Raw genomic sequence first — 20,815 nt, 5'->3', positions numbered from 1 at the left:
TATTTTAAAAGTTGAATTTTGTCCGAAGTGACATCAGACACGTAGATTTCATTAAAAATCGATGTTATAATTATAATGGTTGAATTCGGACAATATAGATATTAAAAAAAATAAAAAATGTAATAAATTGAAATAAAAAAAAGGTGGTTTCTCATTGTATAAGAAAAACAATTCTGAGTGAAAACAGCCAGTCAGCCTATGATATTACTAAGTACATTTGATGATATTATTGTGAATAAAGTAATTTATATTTAACCTATTTACGTGGAACCTTGTTTTAAATTTTAAATCCTTAGCTATAAAAGTTGAACATTTTATACATCTTTAACTAAAAATAATTATTTTAAATTTGATAAATTTTGTCAAAATTCGAACTTATAATATTAAAAGTATTATATATTTTAAATCTAAAAGTGTGATAGAACCATAATCATTTTCATATTAGTTATTGAAAATTTTTTATAATGAAATACTAAAATATCAATTATAAAGTACCGAACATAGGTATTAAATAACGTTTAATGGCCAGAACTATTTTATGAGAAAAGTGAAAACTAACAAATTAATATTATAAAATAAAATAAATACTTATAGTGACGTTGATTATTTTATTAATAAATGTTGTTTAATATTAGGATTTAACTCGAAAAGAACTTACTATGGTATTTAAAAACGAGCCCAAATTAATGGAGAACATACAATTATTGAAAACAATCGGATTATACCAAATATTGGATTCACACAGTCCTAAAGTGTTTGGTTATAATGTTTTTAAATGCGTAGCTGTAATCGAAGCATTTATTCTCACTGCAACAGTATATGCAAGCATTTTAAATATATTCTACTGCCTGAGTGACATAAATGAGGCAACGAGATATTTCACATTGTGTTTGATAGCTTCAGTTCCAACTTTTAAACTCAGTTATATAATTGGCTACTCAGATACCATATGGAATTGTTTACATATAACTTCCGCCGAATATTTATCCTACAAGTATCACAGCAGATGTATACTTGAAGTTGGCCGAAAGAAATTGAAACAGTTTTTAATACTTTTTGTAATTTTATGGATTGTGGTTTTCATAGCTTGGATTTTGACTCCGTTCATTGTACAGAACTCTTATTTAAGAGTGGAGGCGAGAAATATGACTTACCATTACCGTACAAACATATTGAATTTAGTTTATCCGGCGCCCGATAAATTCTACAATGCCAATTTTATAATGTATTACAACATCGAACTTACAATATCTATTGTTTGGGCTCATTCTACTATTATATTCGATATACTTCTAATATCTATGTGTATTACAATCGAGTATTATTTAAAAACTATTGCTAATACATTTAGTACACTTGGAAACGTAGAGAATCAATTTATGAGTAAGTTACAAATTGCATTTTATTTATGAAATAATACAAGTACCAATTTAAAATTTAAATCATTTATATTTCTCACTATTAATATGACAATATATTGGCTATTGTATTTAGATAGCCGAATGTCAACAGTCAGACTCGATGATACAAAAATAATAAATGATTTCAAAATTATAATTCAGGATCAACAAAAAGTAATTGAGTAAGTGTATCACATTTAATTCTCAATCATAATATTATAGTACCTATGTAAGTACTTACAATTTTCAGTGATTCTTAATTTAATAACTTCTAATAAATTACTATCTAGTGATAAATATAATTGAATATCAATATTTAAATACGATTAACAATGAATCCATACTAAATAATTGTATCGTTTCCAACTTCTCCTATACTGATGATTTCTCCTCAAACAATGTCACCATACTGCAGCTGTACAGTTTCAAAACATTAAACGTTTACTCTGCTGTATAGTGTATACTGTATAGTAGCTGGTTCTGAATCTGAGAGTACCTACCTCATCATTGAATAGGTCACTGGAACGGAAGAGTTACATTTTAATTGAATGATGGAATCATAGTATACGTCTAAAACAGATTCTGAACAAAGACGGTCAGTCAGCATAAACATAAGCGCAACTAGGGGGAGGCTGGGGGCTTAGCCCCCAATAATTATAATAGCCCCCTTAAAATAAATTATTAAATTTTTTCATAAAATATTTACAAATCTTTAAATATTAAAATGTATTTCTTATTATTTTTTTTTATATTGCCTATGATAAATATGGTACCTAAATATCATAAGCTGTATGCTTGTATTCGTTTTAAGGAAACAATTTATGTCGGTATGATACAAATTATTTCGTATTTGGTAAGATTATTACACATCATTAATTTACAGTATACCTATGCCCTGAACTATAACATAGAGATAGGTAATAGCGGAATAAAAATCCTCTGAAAAAAATTCCTGACCCTAGGAAAAATAACTCCCAGACTACAATTTTATTGATAACTACATGGAATTTTTAAAACGTAATATTAGTATCTATTTTATTTATTGTTAAATGTTTGAAAAAAAAATAAGGTATAGTTAAATACTTGAGTACATAAATAATTGATTTTGTTGATTAGTTCGTATGATTTTTTTACATTTTTAAGTGAACTTGTAGGGGATGTGGGTGCATCGCCTCCACGGGTTACTTTTCAAGTAATGTCAGGTGGGGGCTACATCCCTCCTTCCAACATTTCAGCACTTGTTGTGCCACTGAGCCTATAGGCTATATTTATAAGGATACCTATTGTTTAAATATTTATATTGCAATAAGTAAGTTATACTAATTTTTGCCAAAAAAAAACGCCAATATTTTATAGGTAGGAAGCAATTATTATATTATACTATAGGCAACCCATATAATGTATCTATAGTCGATTCACGTTAAAAAGGAACCTATTGGTATCAACCATTTTTCGTCATCAGTACTCAGGCAACACCCATTTATCCCCCCACTGAATCAACCATCTGCACAGGCGCCGTGAAGTAGAGCCACAAACCTGAACACAAATCGGTCGCCGGCGTTCTTCATTAACGTGAATAGGAATATAGCTTGTTATTAAGTTTTCAGTCAATGCTACGACTACGGTGGAACGATGTGAAGATGTTCATTGTATGGCGAATTACATTATTAATAAATATTTTATTCCAGAAACATGAAAAATATCTACAAGGTAATTCGACCAGTTATACTTCTTCAAATAGTTGCTGAATCATCAATTATTATATTACTATCCAGCATAACAATAATGGTTAAATATTACTTCAGTCTACATAAACATGCCTTTTTACAATATTTTTTTTTTATATTCCAGAATTATTTTAATGGTTTTTCGTTGGTATCTCCATCGAACTTCAGATTTATAACATCAATATTTATATATATATTGCATATCTATTTTATCTGCTACTTTCTGAATGACGTTAATGAACAAGTACGTAGTTTTACGATTTTAATAAAACTAAAAATATTCATGTATAAATTTAAATCACTTATAACTAATTCAATGTTTATAAAAACACAAGCACATTTATAAAAAAAATCTATAGTCAGAGTAGGTAGGCAATTTCGTGGACAGATAGTTAAATATTTTCAACCTAAAGTTCTTACTATAGTCGGGGGCGCTAAAATCACACGTCACTTTTCGTGTCCCCGACTATAAACCTTTATAGTCTTAGTAGCACGGTAAACTGGAGTTGTATGCACCTAGGCGCCCGCGGTATTTATTTATAATTTGCTGAACATTTTTAGGTGGGTAGGTCGTTGGCGGGTTCTGCGTGAGTAAATATTATAAGCAATTATGTTAAAAATACTCTCAAAAATGTTCTATTCCTCCAATCTTCCCAAACCCTTATTGTCGAAGTTTTAACTGAATTGAAACCAACACGGAAGGTACAACAATTATTATTCGAGCATATAATTTTAATGGAAGTGTTATATTTGAATTCAACGATAAATCATTGCACAGGTATGAAAAACGATTGTGTGTGACGAGTGAAGACATAAAAAGTACATAAGAATAATCAAAAAAACTAATTAAATGTAATCAGAAAGACGCGCTCTGAGAAGATGTAGTTAATAAGAATAATAAAGTAAATTCTTGATATTTTTCATTAAATCCATGACACTTCAAATAGAATCCTTCACACTTCTTATAAGCTCTATGAAATTTCCCTTTAGAAGCTTAATATTTCACAGAACCCCTTGCATTTCCCATTATATACTTGTCAATTATTATTAAATCTAAGACATTTCCCATGAGAGGATTGATATTTCTTCAAAAATAATAATTTTCATATAAAACCATCGGCATTTTTCATGAAATCCATGACATTTCAAATAGTCATTTACAATTTTCTTACAATCCTATACCCTAGCATATCCTATACTCTATACCTTCGACACAAGCTATGCTTATTGAAGGTATATAATTTTTTTGTTTTATTCAATTGTATGTATAATATAATAAAAAAAAAAAAAAAATCCATAAGAGGCTTCTTATTTCACAGAAAAGCCAACATTTTTGATAAGATCCTTAAGATTTCTCATCAAAATCATGACATTACCTATCAAAAGCTTGATATAATCTAGAAATAAGCTTAATCTCCAACATAATACTACACAATTCTAATTGCGTTAATGACATTTCCCATAAAATACTTGTCAATTCTTATTGAATCTATGACATTTTTATTAAGAGGATTGATATTTCCTCGAAAACAATAATTTTCCCATAAAATCCTCGAAATTTTTCATTAAATTTATGACATTTATTTAGAATAATTATTAATTTATACAATTAGAAACTTGATATTTTATAGAAGTGCATTTATCTCACATAAAATTCTTGAAGGATCCCAGATATTTCACATAAAAGAATTAATTTTCCATTAGACGATTAATACTTCCTCAAAAACAATAATATTTTCCAATAAAATCGTCGATATTATTCATTAAGTCTATGACATACTAATAAGATCCATTGGAGGCTTAATATTTCACAGAAAAGAATTAATTTCCCAAAAAATCGTTGACGTATCCCATAAAAAAAAAATGGAAAATTTCATAAAAGCATTGATACTTTTGATTAAGCTCTTGAAATTTCCCATTATACGCAAGATATATCGTAGAAAAGCGTGATCTCGTCGATTTCTTTCTTCGAATCTTCATATTTTTAAATCATTTTTTACTTGATGAATCTCTTTTAATATTTTTTTAGATTCTGAGCGAAGCGAGGAAGCTATTGTTTTTACAATGATGTTTATTTTATATTCTGAGCGGAGCGAGGAAGCTATTGTTTTTACAATGTTGTTTATTTTATTTTATTTTATTTTTTTTTTATTTTCATATCCTGTATACGAAATTTCTTCCAGAAGCAGTGTTTCAATTTCAACACATAGTACCTTAATCTTTTAGAAAATTGGATCAAGATGGTACTTTAAAGAGGTCATTTTTTGATTTTCTCAATAGTTATTTAATACCACGGGAAAAACCACCCGAAAATTACGAAAAAAACGGTAAAAATGGGATTTTAATTTCTAACGCTTTGTTTATCACCATAGAAACGAATAAAAAATTATAATATTTTAATATTAATAATTCAACTTAAATGATAAAATAAATAATAACAAAATATAAAATATCCAGACTGACAAACCGCGTCTCCGCTCAGAATCGTTTTTCTTATACAATGATATTATATCATTGAATTCAAGTCTAATACAACCATTATACAATGACCCACTTCTAATCTACTGTACAGCAGAGCGAAATCCACTTAACTGCTTTTTTTAATTTAACTTGGATCTTTTTTTTTTCTTTTACCCATTTATTTTTGTTGAAAATCTGTCGTAGTTCAACCTTAAAACGCATATAAAATAACAAGACTTAATTTCTGTTTTATCCTTCTGGGTCACCAAAATAATAATATATTATTATTATTAACATTTGCTGATCAATAAATAAAACTATAAAATCATATTATCTATTAAATGATAGTCCGGGCGAATACCGGGTAATCCTAGCTAGTATATAATAAAGAAATATGTTTTCACAATCATATGATAAGTTTTATGATAAGTTTCGTCAAATAAATTGTTTTAAAAGCCAATATACCTAGTCAGTATCTCATCAGAAAATAATGTATCACTACAGTACTTAATACTTTATACATACTTATATAGTTTTAATTTCGTTTTAGAAAGATTCGATGAATTTTGCATTGTATAGTGGTGATTGGTCAGGCAAGAGTTTAAAATATAAAAAAATGATCCTGTATGCTATGCAAATGAACAGTACCGACCAAATGAAACTGCAAGTAACGAAGACAAGAGTAGTGAATTTGGAACTGTTTACAAGCGTACGTGTAATCATGGTTATTAATAAATAACTAATTATTATTTCAATATTTTATATTGATTTACATATTTTGTAACATTGTTTAGGTTATGCGGACAACGTATACAGTTATATCGGTGTTGTCAGAACAATATGCAAAAAAAACATAATATTTATAGTATTAGGTAATAATTTTGAAGTACTTGAAAATTGTATAATTATTATATAAAACAAACAGTAGAAAAAGTAAGATATTAGTTTTTAGTCATAAATATGTAATCAAAAATCAAAAATTTTTCAATATATTGAAAAAAAATTTAAATTTTGTACATAAAATTAATAAAAAAAAAAAAAACTAATTTAATTTAATCAGAAGGACGCGCGCTGAGTAGATATAGTTAATAAGAATAATAAAGTAAAACAATAATAATGAATTTGTGAATAGGTATCTAATTTAAATTAAATACAATAATTTCAATCAAACTTTCAACTGTGTTAATTTAATCAATTTATGTTTGCCAAAGTCCGAAAAGTTAGCAGTAGCTAAGCATTGTCGCGGCTGGGTCAACTCATAATAAATACAACTAATGACGTATTATAACGGGGTAGCGCCGTGGAGGTATCTCATATATGAAAGTATTCCATAGGCGTGCGCAGACTTTATTCGCAGGTTATGCAATAAGGAAAATAGGGCCCCTCGCAAATTCTAATCTTTCTTTAGTTTATTCTAAAAAACAATTCTAAGCCGTTAAACATTTTTTAAACACATATAGGATTCAATTTACATTTTACAATCTAAGTTTTTGCAAATATACAACTTAGCTTTTTTGCTTCCCTCGGAATCTGAAATCACACATAGTTTTACAGTAGAATATTAAACAACGCGCTGTAGAAATAAGTAATTAATAATTTTGTCTAAACACTCTAAACGATTAACGAATTATGTCAAAAAACATTGGCTCGTCGGAATACAGTTCAACTTTTCATGGTAAACGTTCTATTGTCTATCAGTAACGTTCGGCGGTAAAATCACAGATAACAAAACTTAAAGCTTATCTATCCAACCAGTACCATATTATAACAATGATGGTAGTAATACTTATTAAATTATACACATCGATAATGACATGATACCGGTCTCAGTTATAATAATATGATCTTTGATTACAAACTATAAAAACAATAATAATTATTCTATTCTTGCAACATAGATAACAATATCTACATGTTATGCTTTAGTGTATTAATAGTTTAGATTATTTTGCGGGTCGCGAGAAAAGTGAATACTAAAATTTTTATTATTTTTTTTTATAATATAGAAGATATTATCAAAAATGCTTTGGTATATTATATATGGGCCACTCACATAAAGTCACAGACTATGCAGCGGCATACCCTGCATATACCCTGTGCGCACGCCTATGAAGTATTCTACTCACCACATTATGTTTTTATTGTATATTAGTATATTACAATATTAAAATTTCATCATGGAATTTGTTTACTGAGTCCAATAGTCCATAACATAATATTATAATCACATTATAACGAAAGGGAAAATATAGGCTGCTATCCTCATATAATAATATCCACATAGTATAATATACATTATTAGGTAAACAAGAACGCAAATTATATAATACAATAGGTATTAACTTGCACGGTAGATAGTCCAAATTCCAAGTATTTTGCCAGTCAGTATTTAATTAAATAGGTATCGAAGTTGCGTGGTAGGTAGACCTCTAATGTTCATCCAAAACCGTGGAAATAGTACGGTATACAGTACGAAATAGTATCTCAACTAAACATCAGACATCTGCAATTAATAGACATGACCAAATAAAAATAAAATTGTAATTCATTTTGTAATCAAACCGGAGGGGCCCCCATTTAAAAATCTTGCGTACGCCCCTACAAATAGACAGCTCCTAAATGACGCCTCTGGACTTTCTCACAAAATGAAATTGGTAGATTATAGTTATAATATTTGGATTTGGTTTAAATTGAACAAAGCCTTTAAATCGTATGATGTATCTAAATACGTAATTTAGTAATTAACCAACATCGTAACTTTACTTTATTCTACTTTTTAATAATCAAATGTCATTTAGCTGGTACGTAATCTGATTTTCTGGTAATATTCACTTTAAATTTGAAATAAATCTTAAATTGTTATTGAACCATAGTTCATAACCATGCTGATATCACCTAACATCAATATTTTATAAATTAAATATTAAAAAAGGTGGTCAAGTGGGTACCACTCTGGTGTTCAGTAGTTGTCAAGCGTGTTGTTGTAATGGATGTGTTGTATTGAATTCAACAATAAATCATTGCATACGAAAAACGGTTCTGAGTGGAGACATTGTTTTATACTTGTATAAATAATCAAATTTAATAGTAAAAAAAAATGTTTATAGAAATCGAAATATCTCATTGCTATAATAATAGCGTGACTTTCCGGTGAACTCATTTGATAGAGGTGGAAAAACTTGTTGGGAAACTTCTATTAAAATTTCTTATGTTAGCTATGAAAAGAAAAACTTTTATGAATTTCTAAAAATAATACTGAACAATTTGAAAAATGATATGGCTATGAATATTTTAAAATAGATTGAAAATTGCAGTATAAAAATGCAAATATAAATCTGGTGAAAATTTCATGTATCTTGAATTATTCGTTTTTAAAAATACAACAAAATATCAAAAATCGATTAATAATTTACCGCTGAATATCAAATATCGTAAAAATTATAAGTTCAAAAGCTCATAAAAATTAATGCTCAATTTAAGTAACCTTTATTTTTTTATAGCTAGATAAACTTAAGTGAAATCTTCTATTAAAATTGTATATTATGACCAGAGCAAAAGAATGTATAATTTTACATTGTTGGGTGTTTTTTTTTCCTGTTAGTCAGCAACATTTAGGATTCTAAAATTACTCCGATTTTCAAAATCAGCATCTTTTCTGATAGAAAAGTGGATCAAGTTAGTACTTTTGGGGTGTCAAAAATCAAAATTGAAAATTTGAAGTAAGTTTAAAAAGCGTTAAGAAAAAAAAAGTGGTAATTTTTATACAATACCAATTTTTGAAAAATTCGATTTTATTTTTTTGGTGTAACTCAAAAACTAATAACAACAGTTCACAGATCTTTGAAATTTTCATTTCAATGTATACCTATACATAACAGTTTTGACTTATTTTCAGCTAGTTTTAGAAATATGTATATTTCTTAAAAATTATTCTCGATAAAAACTTTTCCACTTAAAAAAATATGATGAGATGTAATTCTGGTTTCTCGTAAATTTCATTAATGAAAGTTCAAAAATATTAAAGATACAAAGGCTCAGTTATTTTTTATATGCATTTAAAGTTCAATTTTTGACATAATTCATCACATTTTCTAAAATGTTCAAACTATTTTTTAGTTATGAATTCATAAATGTTTTTCCTTTTATAGCTAACATTAGATATTTTCGTAGATAATTTTTTTCATTCCCTTCAAATTTCCCTACCTAAAACAAAAAAAAGAAAGTTTACTGGAAAGTAATATTAGTTTTTTAAGAGTGTTTGAATTTAAAATTTTTACGATATTGGATTTTCATCGGTAAATTAGATTAAAAATTTTAATAGAATATTTCACACAAGTTTTTCTACCAACAGCAAAAACAAAAAAAGGTGTGTAAGTGGATGTCGCTCTGCTGTATAGTAGGGTACAAGTGGATCACTGTATAATAGTATTAAATTTGAATTTAAAACAAAACAAAGATTATATTATAAAAAAATGCCATAATCAGAATAGGTAAGCAACTAATAGGCCAATTAAGAAGTACCTAGTTAAATATTTTCTACCTAAAGCTCTTACTAAATCTATATAATTTAAATTTAATTATTATTAAAGATGATCTTCTCAACATCTTGGTACAGATTATATTATGAAAATTTATTCTGTGGTAGAGCACCTTGATAGAGATTATTATTTATTATTAGTAGTATAGCAATCTGTGCACTCTATTCTGCGGTAGTTAGTTATCTGTTGGTGGCAGCAGTTTAGTGATAACAGCAGCTGACCATGCGCTTGCTATAATCATGGAGTCATGGAGATAATAATATAGTATTATCACTGTAATCACAGATATATAAAAATATGGTATTTTTATATTATATCTGTGTATAATACATAGAGTAATAGTTACTCTATGGTATAATATTGTTCTAATGTTCTATGATATTAGTATCTATACTTTGTATAGTTCCACGGACGTATACGGTATGAGCATATATTAACTTATTCTGGGCAGACTGTCTGCTACGTCTGTGGTATGATTTCGTGCCATTGTGCCATATGTGGTATGCTTAGAATGCTTAGATCATAATATAGTATAGTATATTATGATCTAATTTCTAATGTGCTATGTAAAAAAAATAAAAACAGCCAAGAGACAAACACTCAACTTCTCAAGTACTCTGTCTCTGTAGTGTAACTTCTCACGGTTAATATACTAATGCCCACTGCTCATCTTTATCTATGACAGTAAATGAGTAAAAAATAGATCTATGCTGTCATAATAGTAGGTGTGATGTTAAGTAATCAATGCCCTGTGCCCCGGCCTGGTAACTATTAGTATTAACAGTTGTTTTTCTTTGACAATTGTCGGCGGTGCAGTGCACAACTGCACCGCTGTTCATTATTTAATATTAATTATTATCATTTAATATTTACGGCAGTCGAAAACTGCAGCTGAAGAAGACTTCGTGAGTGTTTATTTGTTATTATTATTATTTTTATATAGCGCCTGAACGCCATCGCGACACCGCGAGTGTCGTCCGCAGCGCGCATCGCAGACGTCGTCGTCGTTTGTCGCGAGTTTTATAATTTATTAATACACCGACGGTACGCCTACTCGCCGGGGCATTGTGCTATAATTATCTCGCGATCTGCTGGCAGGTCTGCCCGTTTAACGATAGATAATTCGCCGGGTAAACGCTGACAGTGCAACGCACAGAACACGACACGATTATTGGTAGGTACGCCATTGGAGATCACGACAACTGTAGTGCTAGGTATACTCTATAGATTGAGTGATACACTCAGGTTATAATATTAATGTTTTATTATATGTGGTGATATAGGTCGAAATTTGGAACATGGACGCCGAATCGTTTTTGGAGTTTGCCAGCCAAGTGACCAAATGGAAGATGTACCCATACTTTGACGTTGCGCATAGTGTGCTCTGTGCGCTTCACGTCCGTGATGACCTCGGTCCAGGTAATAGTGGAACGAATGCTTTAAACTGGCAAGTGTCATTACTTACCCCTGTGTGTGTATGTGTCACTTTCCACAGGTGCACTGGCGTTTTCACGCAAGCATCCCATTTCCTGTTGGCTGTCCACGATGCTGGTCGTCTTTGCTGGAGGCATGCTGAGTGCTGCTCTTCTTGGCGAACCCCCTTTAGCACCGCTCAAAAACACTCAACAACTTTTGATTGCTACAGCCGTTTGGTAATAACTGTAAAATATAATAATAAATAATAATCGTTTTAATCAGTAGACATAAACTTGGTATTCTCTATCTGTTAAATCATACTGATTTTCCTCAGGTATCTAGTTTTTTACACGCCATTTGATATTGGATACAGTATTGCAAAGTTTCTTCCTGTGAAATTAGTGTTTTCTGTTATGAAAGAAATATATCGGTATGTATTTACATTAATGTCATTGTATTCTTATAACAAATATGTCATTTTCAGTTGCAAAAAGGTCCATGATGGTGTATTGCATGCGGCTAAACTCTATCCCAATGCCTACATAATAATGGTTTTAATTGGTACCCTTAAAGGTATTCAAACTTATATATTTGTCATCTTATAATTTTCTTAAACAACATTGTACAAACCGTTTATTAATTCCAGGAAATGGTGCTTCATTTACAAAAATTATTGAAAGACTTTTAAGAGGAGTATGGACACCCACATCTATTGAGACATTACAACCCAGTTTGTATGTAAAACATATTTGTGCTATTTTTTAAATTGTATTATAATATTATTTTATTATATTTATTTCTTGCAGTACTACCAAAGCATGCATTATAGCGTCCGTGGTGTTTGTACTCGATATTAAAAGTGATTTAATATCAGCTCCACATGCTTTTGTTTATGTTTTTGTCATTGGTTTCTTCATATACTTCAAGGTTTGTTAAATATATTATAAATAATGCCCAAATTTAATTAAATTAAACATCTAGAAGTGTGAAAATCTGAAATTATCTCTTTCAAAAATAAGACATGTTTCACTTGGACACAATACACATACTCTGCTATTAATTTGACATTGTTTAAGTCCTTAAGTATCACTGGCACAAGCATTGTCCTTTTTGTTTTAACTTTCATCAATTTAAGTAATTTAAATTTAAATACCTGAGCCAGATGCAATATTTGTTCTTATGAAACGAGCCTTGCTGTGCACCTTATTAATAACTTTAGTATTTAGTTATTAGCCCTGTAATGTCTATACAAAATGATACACCAACTATGTAATTTTATAGTAGTATTAAGTTTCTATTTGTTTTGTTATTTATTTAAAATACCTTTATATTACAAATACTCCATTGACGTTTAATTTTCAAATTTTTACCATATATTTAGTTGGATATTCATTTAGATTTTAGAGAATAGTTCTCAAAATATTGTTGCACAAGTTAAACAAACTATTATTCAATTTGATAATTTAAAGTTAAACTTTGGAAGTACAAAAGTTAATTATTGTATTGTTAAGTTATTTTACTAACTATAATAATAACAATAGTAATAATTCATAAACTTGCTACCAAATATCCAGTTTGTTTGATATTTTATATATCAATATCCACTGAATATTATTATTATTATTATTTTCTATTTCAATTTCAAACAGAAAACTATGCTTATCAATAAAAGCATCAAAAATCATAATTTTTTTGTTCAACAGAGTGAAGGAAATTCTAAAAAATTAATAACTAATGGTTTTTTTATATAAAATATCAAGTATTTATAGATTTAACCCTTTGAGGACTAAATAAATAATACAGAGGTGTTACTAGGAATGATGATTAGAAATCGAAAAAAAAATATAAATTTGGGGCAATGACATATTATTGTCTCATTTTTATCACCATATCTTTAGCAACAATGTATAAATATATCATAAAGAAGCGTATATACTATATAATAATATAATAAATACACTGGTTTATAAGATATCACCTTATAAAATAAAGAAAAAATATTTATAGTAAAAATGTATACACACATCAATGCTCGTTAAACATTTTATAAAATATATAAAACCCTAAGCAACTTAGTAGTTTCAAAACTAATTTATTTTTATTAAATTTTAGTACATATTTATAGTCATTAGTTGGTGAATCATTTCTATATTTATAGTATATTATACAATGAATTCAAAAGTATTTTAAATAATATATCTTATTATTTTCAAGGTATTCTCTTCAATGATTTTGGGAATACATGAGCCAATGTTACCATTTGAAAACTTGATATGCGCAATATTCTTTGGAGGTATATTTGATTATACTACTAAAGCGTTCAAAAATACCAAAGACGACAAAGTAGATACAAAAAAGAAAGATTAACCATGAATGGAATTTGGTTAATGTTTAAATATTTATAAAATTCACTATGTGATGTATTATTTTATATCTATACTCTATTCAAGTTAAGAGTACACCAGTTTGCGCATGTGCTACTGACTGCCGTATGTTGCCGTAACCCCATGATTGATCATTCTGAAACAATTTTACGCCAACGTGTACTGTGTTATTATTACCGCCATCGCTGTGTATCAGTGGTGGGGAACCATGTGTGAACATGACGTGTTTTCGTCGACCGCCCGGTGTACTCTTAAGTTGAATAGAGTATAGTCAATGCATTTTTCTTGCACAAAAACAAATCATAATGTTCCCCAATTGACTATTAATTATAAAATCAGTTTTTTTTTAAATATACCTATTATTTTTGTTGTATTTAATATTGATAATTAAATGTAATATTAATAAATTGTTGAAACTAACAGGACTTTCTATATCATAAAATTATTTTATTATTCTCAGAAAAATATATATATATATATATATAAAAACTATTTAATTGAAATCTATTACCTAATATGTTTTGTTTGTTGTGACATTGAACTTATACTTTAATAATAGTTATGACTTATGGATATGACTAGTAAGTAGTAACATGAATAATGTTATAAGATTTTTTTTATTTCAAAGCATTGTATAAGTCAAAATATTGAAAACAAAGTTCACAGTCAATGTTAAAACATAACTTGAGGCTCATCAATAATCATAATCCCAAAATCAGAAAACAAATTTGCTTAATTTTAATTTTTCGATTTTAATTCAATAAACATTTGAATTTTTGTGCTTTAATTAGGTTAACTCAAAACTAAATATTGACTGATAAAAAGTAAAGGGGTTTATACAATATGGTTTATAAGATAAATTACCATTAAAGCTTTCAAATGCACGAGCACTATTATTCCGCTTGCCATTCAATAATGAAATTTCATTTTTGTTTTCTGTACAAGCAACATCTACTATTAAAAGTACCAAAAATAATTTACAAGCTTACAAAGGAGATTATTGAAGTAATCGAATTATTGAAGTTGTTCAAGCTAACCGACAAATACATAGAGCTCGGACCCTACTATGGTTGCTTATCTCATTTTTTTTAAGATTTTGATACAGATGTTTGATTAAAACTATGTTATTCCTTTTTGTTTGGTATTTTATAGATATTTGTAAACGAGCATACACGATAGGTTATACTTCTAAACAGGGCCGGATAACCGCAAACTCTGTTGCACTTGGGACCCGTAATTTTAGAACATAGTAGGGGTCCCCGATATTATTGATACCAAAGTATCATGAATTCTGAAGAGCATAAACATAATAGCCTATTAGGAACCATGTGCTGATGACTAGATAAGGTATTAGATGTATAATAATAATAATTAATATTACAAGAATTATTTGGAAAGCTAAAGATTTATTTTATAAATTATATAATATGTACTGTACCTAATTAATAATAAATTTGATTTTGATAAAAATAAGTAAATATTTCTTTTGACAAGCCTCAAAATATTATTTTTCGCTTGGGTCCCCAGAATTAATCAAATTTTGACAAAAATTATTTTATTTATTTTAAAATATTATTGCCAGACGGCAATTTCAAGTAATATTTTAATATGTAGGTATACTGTATACTGTATACTGTATACTGACATACTGTATACTGTATAGACTAAATTATAGGGTATATTAAAATGTAATAGAAAGTCTAACAAATAAAAAAAAAATTAAGTTATAAAAGTTATTTCATTTTTCAACTAAGCTATTCTTATACACTCTGTTTAGTGTATATATACATAGGTCATAGACGCATAGTAGGTATGGTAGTAACAATTTATAATTTTTAACATTGATAAAAAATCTACACAAATAAATAATTAAATTTTAATTTAGTTATAATGGCATTATTAAGGCCTTAAGGGTGTGATACATTCACCACTATGAACTTGGAAGTTCAACATTATAACAGACATCAATCAAATAAATTTATTGGTGGCTTGTTGGACAAAGTGATGGAGCCATCAAGAATAGATGAAAGAAATCAAATGTCCTCTTCATGATGTCGTGAGAAAAGTGAGGTAAGTAATAATATTCAACTCGCGTTACATTTTACATAGGGGAGTAATCATGGCGAATGTGATCTATTTTGAAAACATAGGCTGAGTGCAAAAGAAATCGAATTTGTACTCGATTTTATAATGCATTATAATAATATTATATGGATTATAATTTATAGCCTTGTAGGTATAGGTAGGTATTATGTTTTTCATATTATATTATTGTTATTAGATATAGGTAGGTAGCTTTAAATTCAATAGGTACTGAATAATGTGGCGTATTCGCGTACTGTAGAATAGGTTAGAGACATAACCGTTCAAAATCTAAAATGGAATATTCTGTATATCTGTGTTATTAGCTTCTCATAGGTATCTTAAATTTTTAATATCTTATAAATACTCTACTACCGAAACTATTATCGAAAGAATGTTCGATTTGAATTGTTGTGCAAATTATAATTCATAGTTTTTACTACCTGATCGACGATCGTGCAAAATACAGTATTGTGGTGGTCGAAATGGTCAAATAGGCAATAGCATAAAGTTAATCTAAATGTTTTGAAAAAAAATGATGTAGGTACCTACATAAAGTATAATAATATACGTAAAAGTCTTAAATCTTCATGAATAATATTTTTAAATTACAACAAAATAACTAAAATCTTTATTTTTTAAAAAAAAATGTTGTTTTATATAGGATTTAGATTATTTAGTTTCAGTATAAACTACTTATGAGTTATGACTTTATATTTTATAAGGAACCTTGAATTATTCAATTCTCAAACTTTTTGACTGAGCGAAAAATTTTTCGTCTAGGTTTATAGAAAAAATCAAAAATGTCAAAAGTCTATAATATACAATTTTTAAGTATCCAGGGTTATTCGTTTTTAAATTAAAACAAAATAAGAAAATCGATTTTCTTTTCAAAGCGAAAACGGTTTGATCGAGAATCGGATAGCACGGATGACGTGGAGAAAACTGTCGGTAGCCACAGATTTCCTTTAATCTTGACCAATAAAAAATATATTAGCTACGGTGGTTTATTGGCCATTTAGTATGATGAAAAAAAAATCATTAACAAAAGTGTTTAAAATAATGGTTAAATAATAATATACCAACATACACTATAATAGATTCATTTTGACTATATAGATCCACAGCTATGAAATCAATTTCTTAACTTCCAACAATGATACATATCAAGTTCGTTGATTTAGTAAATTTTAGTTGTAGCACAGATTTATTTGTATAAGAATGTCATCGCTATTTTTCCGCATGCATAGCTCGTTAATATAGAATTTCTACCTGTATATGTATTTTATTTTAATAACCAGGGTAGGTATTTTTTTATTAAATTAAATTAAGTGAAATAATATAGACTTGCACGATGATAAATAAAATATTATTTTCAAGAAACCGTTAGTTAATTTCAATTTATTGCTTTATGATATTTATAATCTAACATGGCTATAGTAAGTTGTCTAATAGTACAAATATACAATATCTCTAATATCATGGTTGAAAATAGTATACCTTAAGGTAATTTAACTAAATAACTCTATATAATTTTTTCCTGCATCATTACATTTATGTTTAGCTTTAAGTATAAAATAATTAATTTATAACGTCAATGTTTATTATTTTTTACCGACAAGCCGACAGTATTTAAAGTAAATCTATTTATTTATTATAAAATCGTAATGATTATCGATCTGAACCAGAAGTATTCTCTTGCTGTTTTTCTTTACCATATAAGGTACGAACATAACGCGTTATGACGTCGTTTATACTTTTTACCTAATAATATTAATTATCATGGTTGAATAGTTTACTAACGTTTGCCAGAGCGTGTCCTAAAATTGATTGCCTCTATCATGGGCCATAGACACGATAATGTTCACATAATCACTTCAGTTATAGTTTTACCTAGTTATACAATATCCTTATTTATTTTATTCAAATGTAAAAGCATTGTTGAATTGTTTTAAAGATCACAAAAATAATTATGTAAACTGAAAAAATATGAATTTTAAAACAAATAATCGTTATTATTTCTTTTATATAATATATAAATCAAGCTTCTATTATTCATTTTGGTTTCAAATTAGTCGTTGATATTAACTATTAAGGGACACAATTGAAATCAACTCATCATTTTATATATAATATAATATATAGGTACTTTATTATTAATTATTTATTTTATTACATTAGTTATATTTTATCTGAACTACTTTGTTTTAATTTTTAATACAATTCAATGTTAAAACAAATAATCGTATTGTTATATATATTTTTTACTATAACTGGCAACGTCGCAGAAGCTTTTATATACATTCCATATACATGACATTCGCAGGGAAAATAAAAAAATAAATATATTTTGTGATGAAAATTTGCGGAATTGTGTAGATAAAAAAGGAATAGGTAGGTACTGTGCGAAATCGTGTGTCACCCGAAATGTTTAAATACATATTATTTTCTAGTAATGAGAGGCGTGATTAAAACACCGAACCAGAGAACATGTTTTAAAGAAGTTTTGTCTTTGGTGTCAAACTGCCGTCATACCGTCATCATATGTTAGCATATATTATTATATACAAACGCAATATTATGAAAAATTAATTTTTGGTTTGTGAATAATAATGGTATAGCGTACTCAATAGTAAAGAACGAAATGGCTTGACTAAATTAAACTTTAAATGCTAATATAATAGTATCAATATGACAATATAACAACTATGGCAGTGGATCTCTTATATATTATACCTATTCATGGCTGTATAGGTACCTGATAATTTTCCAAAATCACCAATCAATAAGATTTAAAAAAAAATTTGATGAAACACCGTGGTAAGATATTCTTGTTAGTTGTTATACCTCTAATGTTTTATTTACCATAAATTCAAATTGGTTTGGTGATACGGTATTTACAACATATGACTATAGGTAGGTTAGATTATGCGTTTGTTTGCCAGGTCCATTTTGTAGTGTCTCCCAAGAATTTAGCAGAATCTTTTTGTCAGAATATTGAGTGATCTATAGCAAAACAATATGTTGCTCACGGTTTTACGTAATACAATATAATATGTTTAGGTATAAATAATTATTTATTTACATTTTTACGATCACCGACCTATCACTGTTTATATTGATTTTCCGACGTTTCATCTATTTGGATATGTTGCGGTTTGAGGGCGGTATAAGTTATCATTCAATTCTTATATCAACCCACTGATCCTCACTTGTTGTCAACGTCGCCATATCTTCGGCCAACATAGCGGACAGCGGTCAGCAGTCATTGAGCCATTTCCTAATATCAGCTGTGTAGAGACGTAGAGTAGATGTAGAATATAGGCCCAATAATTTTGTGGAGAAGATACTCCGACTGATATATTATTCCAATTGCTTCTTTTAGTTCCTGTAATTTGCAAGAGCTGTATTTTTAGTTTCTTCTATAACTGGCTTTTAACGACTGAAAAAAGCTTTTCGAAAACAATATTTTTTCATTAATTACCTATTCAAGTTAATTATCCAAATCAATTATTATTATTCATTCATTGTTTAATGAATTTAAGTACGATTTAAAATTACATAAGAATCCGTTTCTTATTATAAGTAGTATGTCAGCTATTTATTTAGCAGCTATTAATATTTTAACTTTGTTTTGTTCTTTGTGATAACGTTTTCTGTTATGTAGCCACGAACAATGACTATTAAATATCAAAAGAAAAACGTTTTTAGTTCCTTTTATGTACAATTAAAAACATACATTATGATTTATGTTATTATCATTTATCTTTGTATAGTCGTGTGTACCTTCCTATTACACATCTTACGAAATTGTTTAACAATTTTTTTTTATTCTCTTTATTTTTGACCTCCAAATTACAGATTTGCAGAGGTATGATATACCTAACGGCTAACTGAAAGATATACAAACAAAAAAATTGAACACTATATAGTCGTATCAAACAGAATGAAAATGAGAAAACGGTTTCGAAGTAGGTATGTACTCAACTATGCAAGTATGGCTGTGTTTTTTCAAGATTATTTTATGTATATAGGTAACTATCATTTTTATTCAAGTGAGTGAAATCACGATCCATGACAAGACGTACTTAGGTCATCATATATACCTATACGGCTATACTCACGCATTAATATTTAGATATTATATCTGATTAGGCTTGAATAATACTCAAATATAATTTATTGTACACTGTAAAGGCTGATTATTTTAATAATCTAATAGACCAAAGTTAATCATTGAAACAGTTGAGATAAATTTTTCCATTTTGGTTATAATATTATAGTTCTAAAAAATTTTAGCATTGCGAGCTCTCATCTTTTGATTATCAAGTGATAACTCATAATATAATTTTCACTTTTATATATTATATTGGTTGTGTTATAGATTTAGAATATAAAAATATGGTTAATGCTCATTGGTTAGTACTTAGTAGGGTATCCTGCAGAACTTAAAACAATTTTTTTATGTATACAAGTATTACAACTAAAGTGATCGGACAGAGTCACTCGCTTTCTATACTCATTTGTACTGTTTAATTTGAAAACATAATATTATTTAGATTTTAGACTCGTTAGCTAATTGACAGGTGTGATGGAAAACCACAACAGATAAATGACGGGACAATAAAAAAGTGTCTCATTACTAGTTTGATTTTGAACAATCCTTATATTTTATCGGGATATTTTTTTAACGAGCTGAGGTTTTTAATATTGAATTTTCCATTTTTAAATAATAATCAGGGATATTGGTAAAATTTATCATCGCCGTCACACACTATTATCTTACGTAAATTATACTAATTTATATC

The 20,815-nt window shown here is 28.1% G+C and overlaps 2 protein-coding genes across 5 annotated transcripts; both read left to right on the top strand.

Annotated features, from left to right (window-relative positions):
* Positions 1-383: 383 nt before the first annotated feature.
* On the top strand, positions 384-7,405 carry LOC107884145. 2 transcript variants are annotated; one of them, XM_029487128.1, is made up of 6 exons: positions 384-1,383; positions 1,495-1,582; positions 3,089-3,188; positions 3,252-3,371; positions 6,138-6,296; positions 6,382-7,405. In XM_029487128.1, the coding sequence occupies exons 1-6, from the start codon at positions 660-662 to the stop codon at positions 6,442-6,444; spliced, it is 1,254 nt and encodes a 417-aa protein (XP_029342988.1). In that variant the 5' UTR covers positions 384-659; the 3' UTR covers positions 6,445-7,405. The 2 variants fall into 2 exon arrangements, with proteins under 2 accessions (XP_029342988.1, XP_029342987.1); XM_029487127.1 differs by having other exon boundaries at positions 3,089-3,371.
* Positions 7,406-10,571: 3,166 nt separating this feature from the next.
* On the top strand, positions 10,572-14,414 carry LOC100160562 (CG4239-like). 3 transcript variants are annotated; one of them, XM_008186371.3, is made up of 9 exons: positions 10,573-10,889; positions 11,069-11,339; positions 11,409-11,544; positions 11,621-11,777; positions 11,876-11,971; positions 12,026-12,114; positions 12,188-12,275; positions 12,348-12,468; positions 13,756-14,414. In XM_008186371.3, exons 3-9 carry the CDS (start codon positions 11,424-11,426, stop codon positions 13,906-13,908), a joined length of 825 nt encoding a protein of 274 aa, XP_008184593.1. In that variant the 5' UTR covers positions 10,573-10,889; positions 11,069-11,339; positions 11,409-11,423; the 3' UTR covers positions 13,909-14,414.
* Positions 14,415-20,815: the final 6,401 nt, after the last annotated feature.

This window comes from Acyrthosiphon pisum, chromosome A1 (assembly GCF_005508785.2).
Source record: "Acyrthosiphon pisum isolate AL4f chromosome A1, pea_aphid_22Mar2018_4r6ur, whole genome shotgun sequence".
NCBI lineage: Eukaryota > Metazoa > Arthropoda > Insecta > Hemiptera > Aphididae > Acyrthosiphon > Acyrthosiphon pisum.
The sequence above is the reverse complement of the archived record's forward strand: the minus strand, read 5'-3'. Positions and strand labels throughout refer to the sequence as shown.

What these genes read in the sequence shown, in the direction of transcription:
- LOC100160562 (XM_008186372.3), top strand. Translation starts at nt 11,424, where the DNA reads ATGGACGCCGAATCGTTTTTGGAGTTTGCCAGCCAAGTGACCAAATGG. An exon ending in TTGATTGCTACAGCCGTTTG is followed by an intron (nt 11,778 to 11,875) that starts GTAATAACTGTA and finishes GATTTTCCTCAG; the next exon opens with GTATCTAGTTTTTTACACGC. An exon ending in TTTAATTGGTACCCTTAAAG is followed by an intron (nt 12,115 to 12,187) that starts GTATTCAAACTT and finishes TATTAATTCCAG; the next exon opens with GAAATGGTGCTTCATTTACA.
- LOC107884145 (XM_029487127.1), top strand. Translation starts at nt 660, where the DNA reads ATGGTATTTAAAAACGAGCCCAAATTAATGGAGAACATACAATTATTG. An exon ending in GATCAACAAAAAGTAATTGA is followed by an intron (nt 1,583 to 3,088) that starts GTAAGTGTATCA and finishes ATTTTATTCCAG; the next exon opens with AAACATGAAAAATATCTACA. An exon ending in ATTTGGAACTGTTTACAAGC is followed by an intron (nt 6,297 to 6,381) that starts GTACGTGTAATC and finishes AACATTGTTTAG; the next exon opens with GTTATGCGGACAACGTATAC.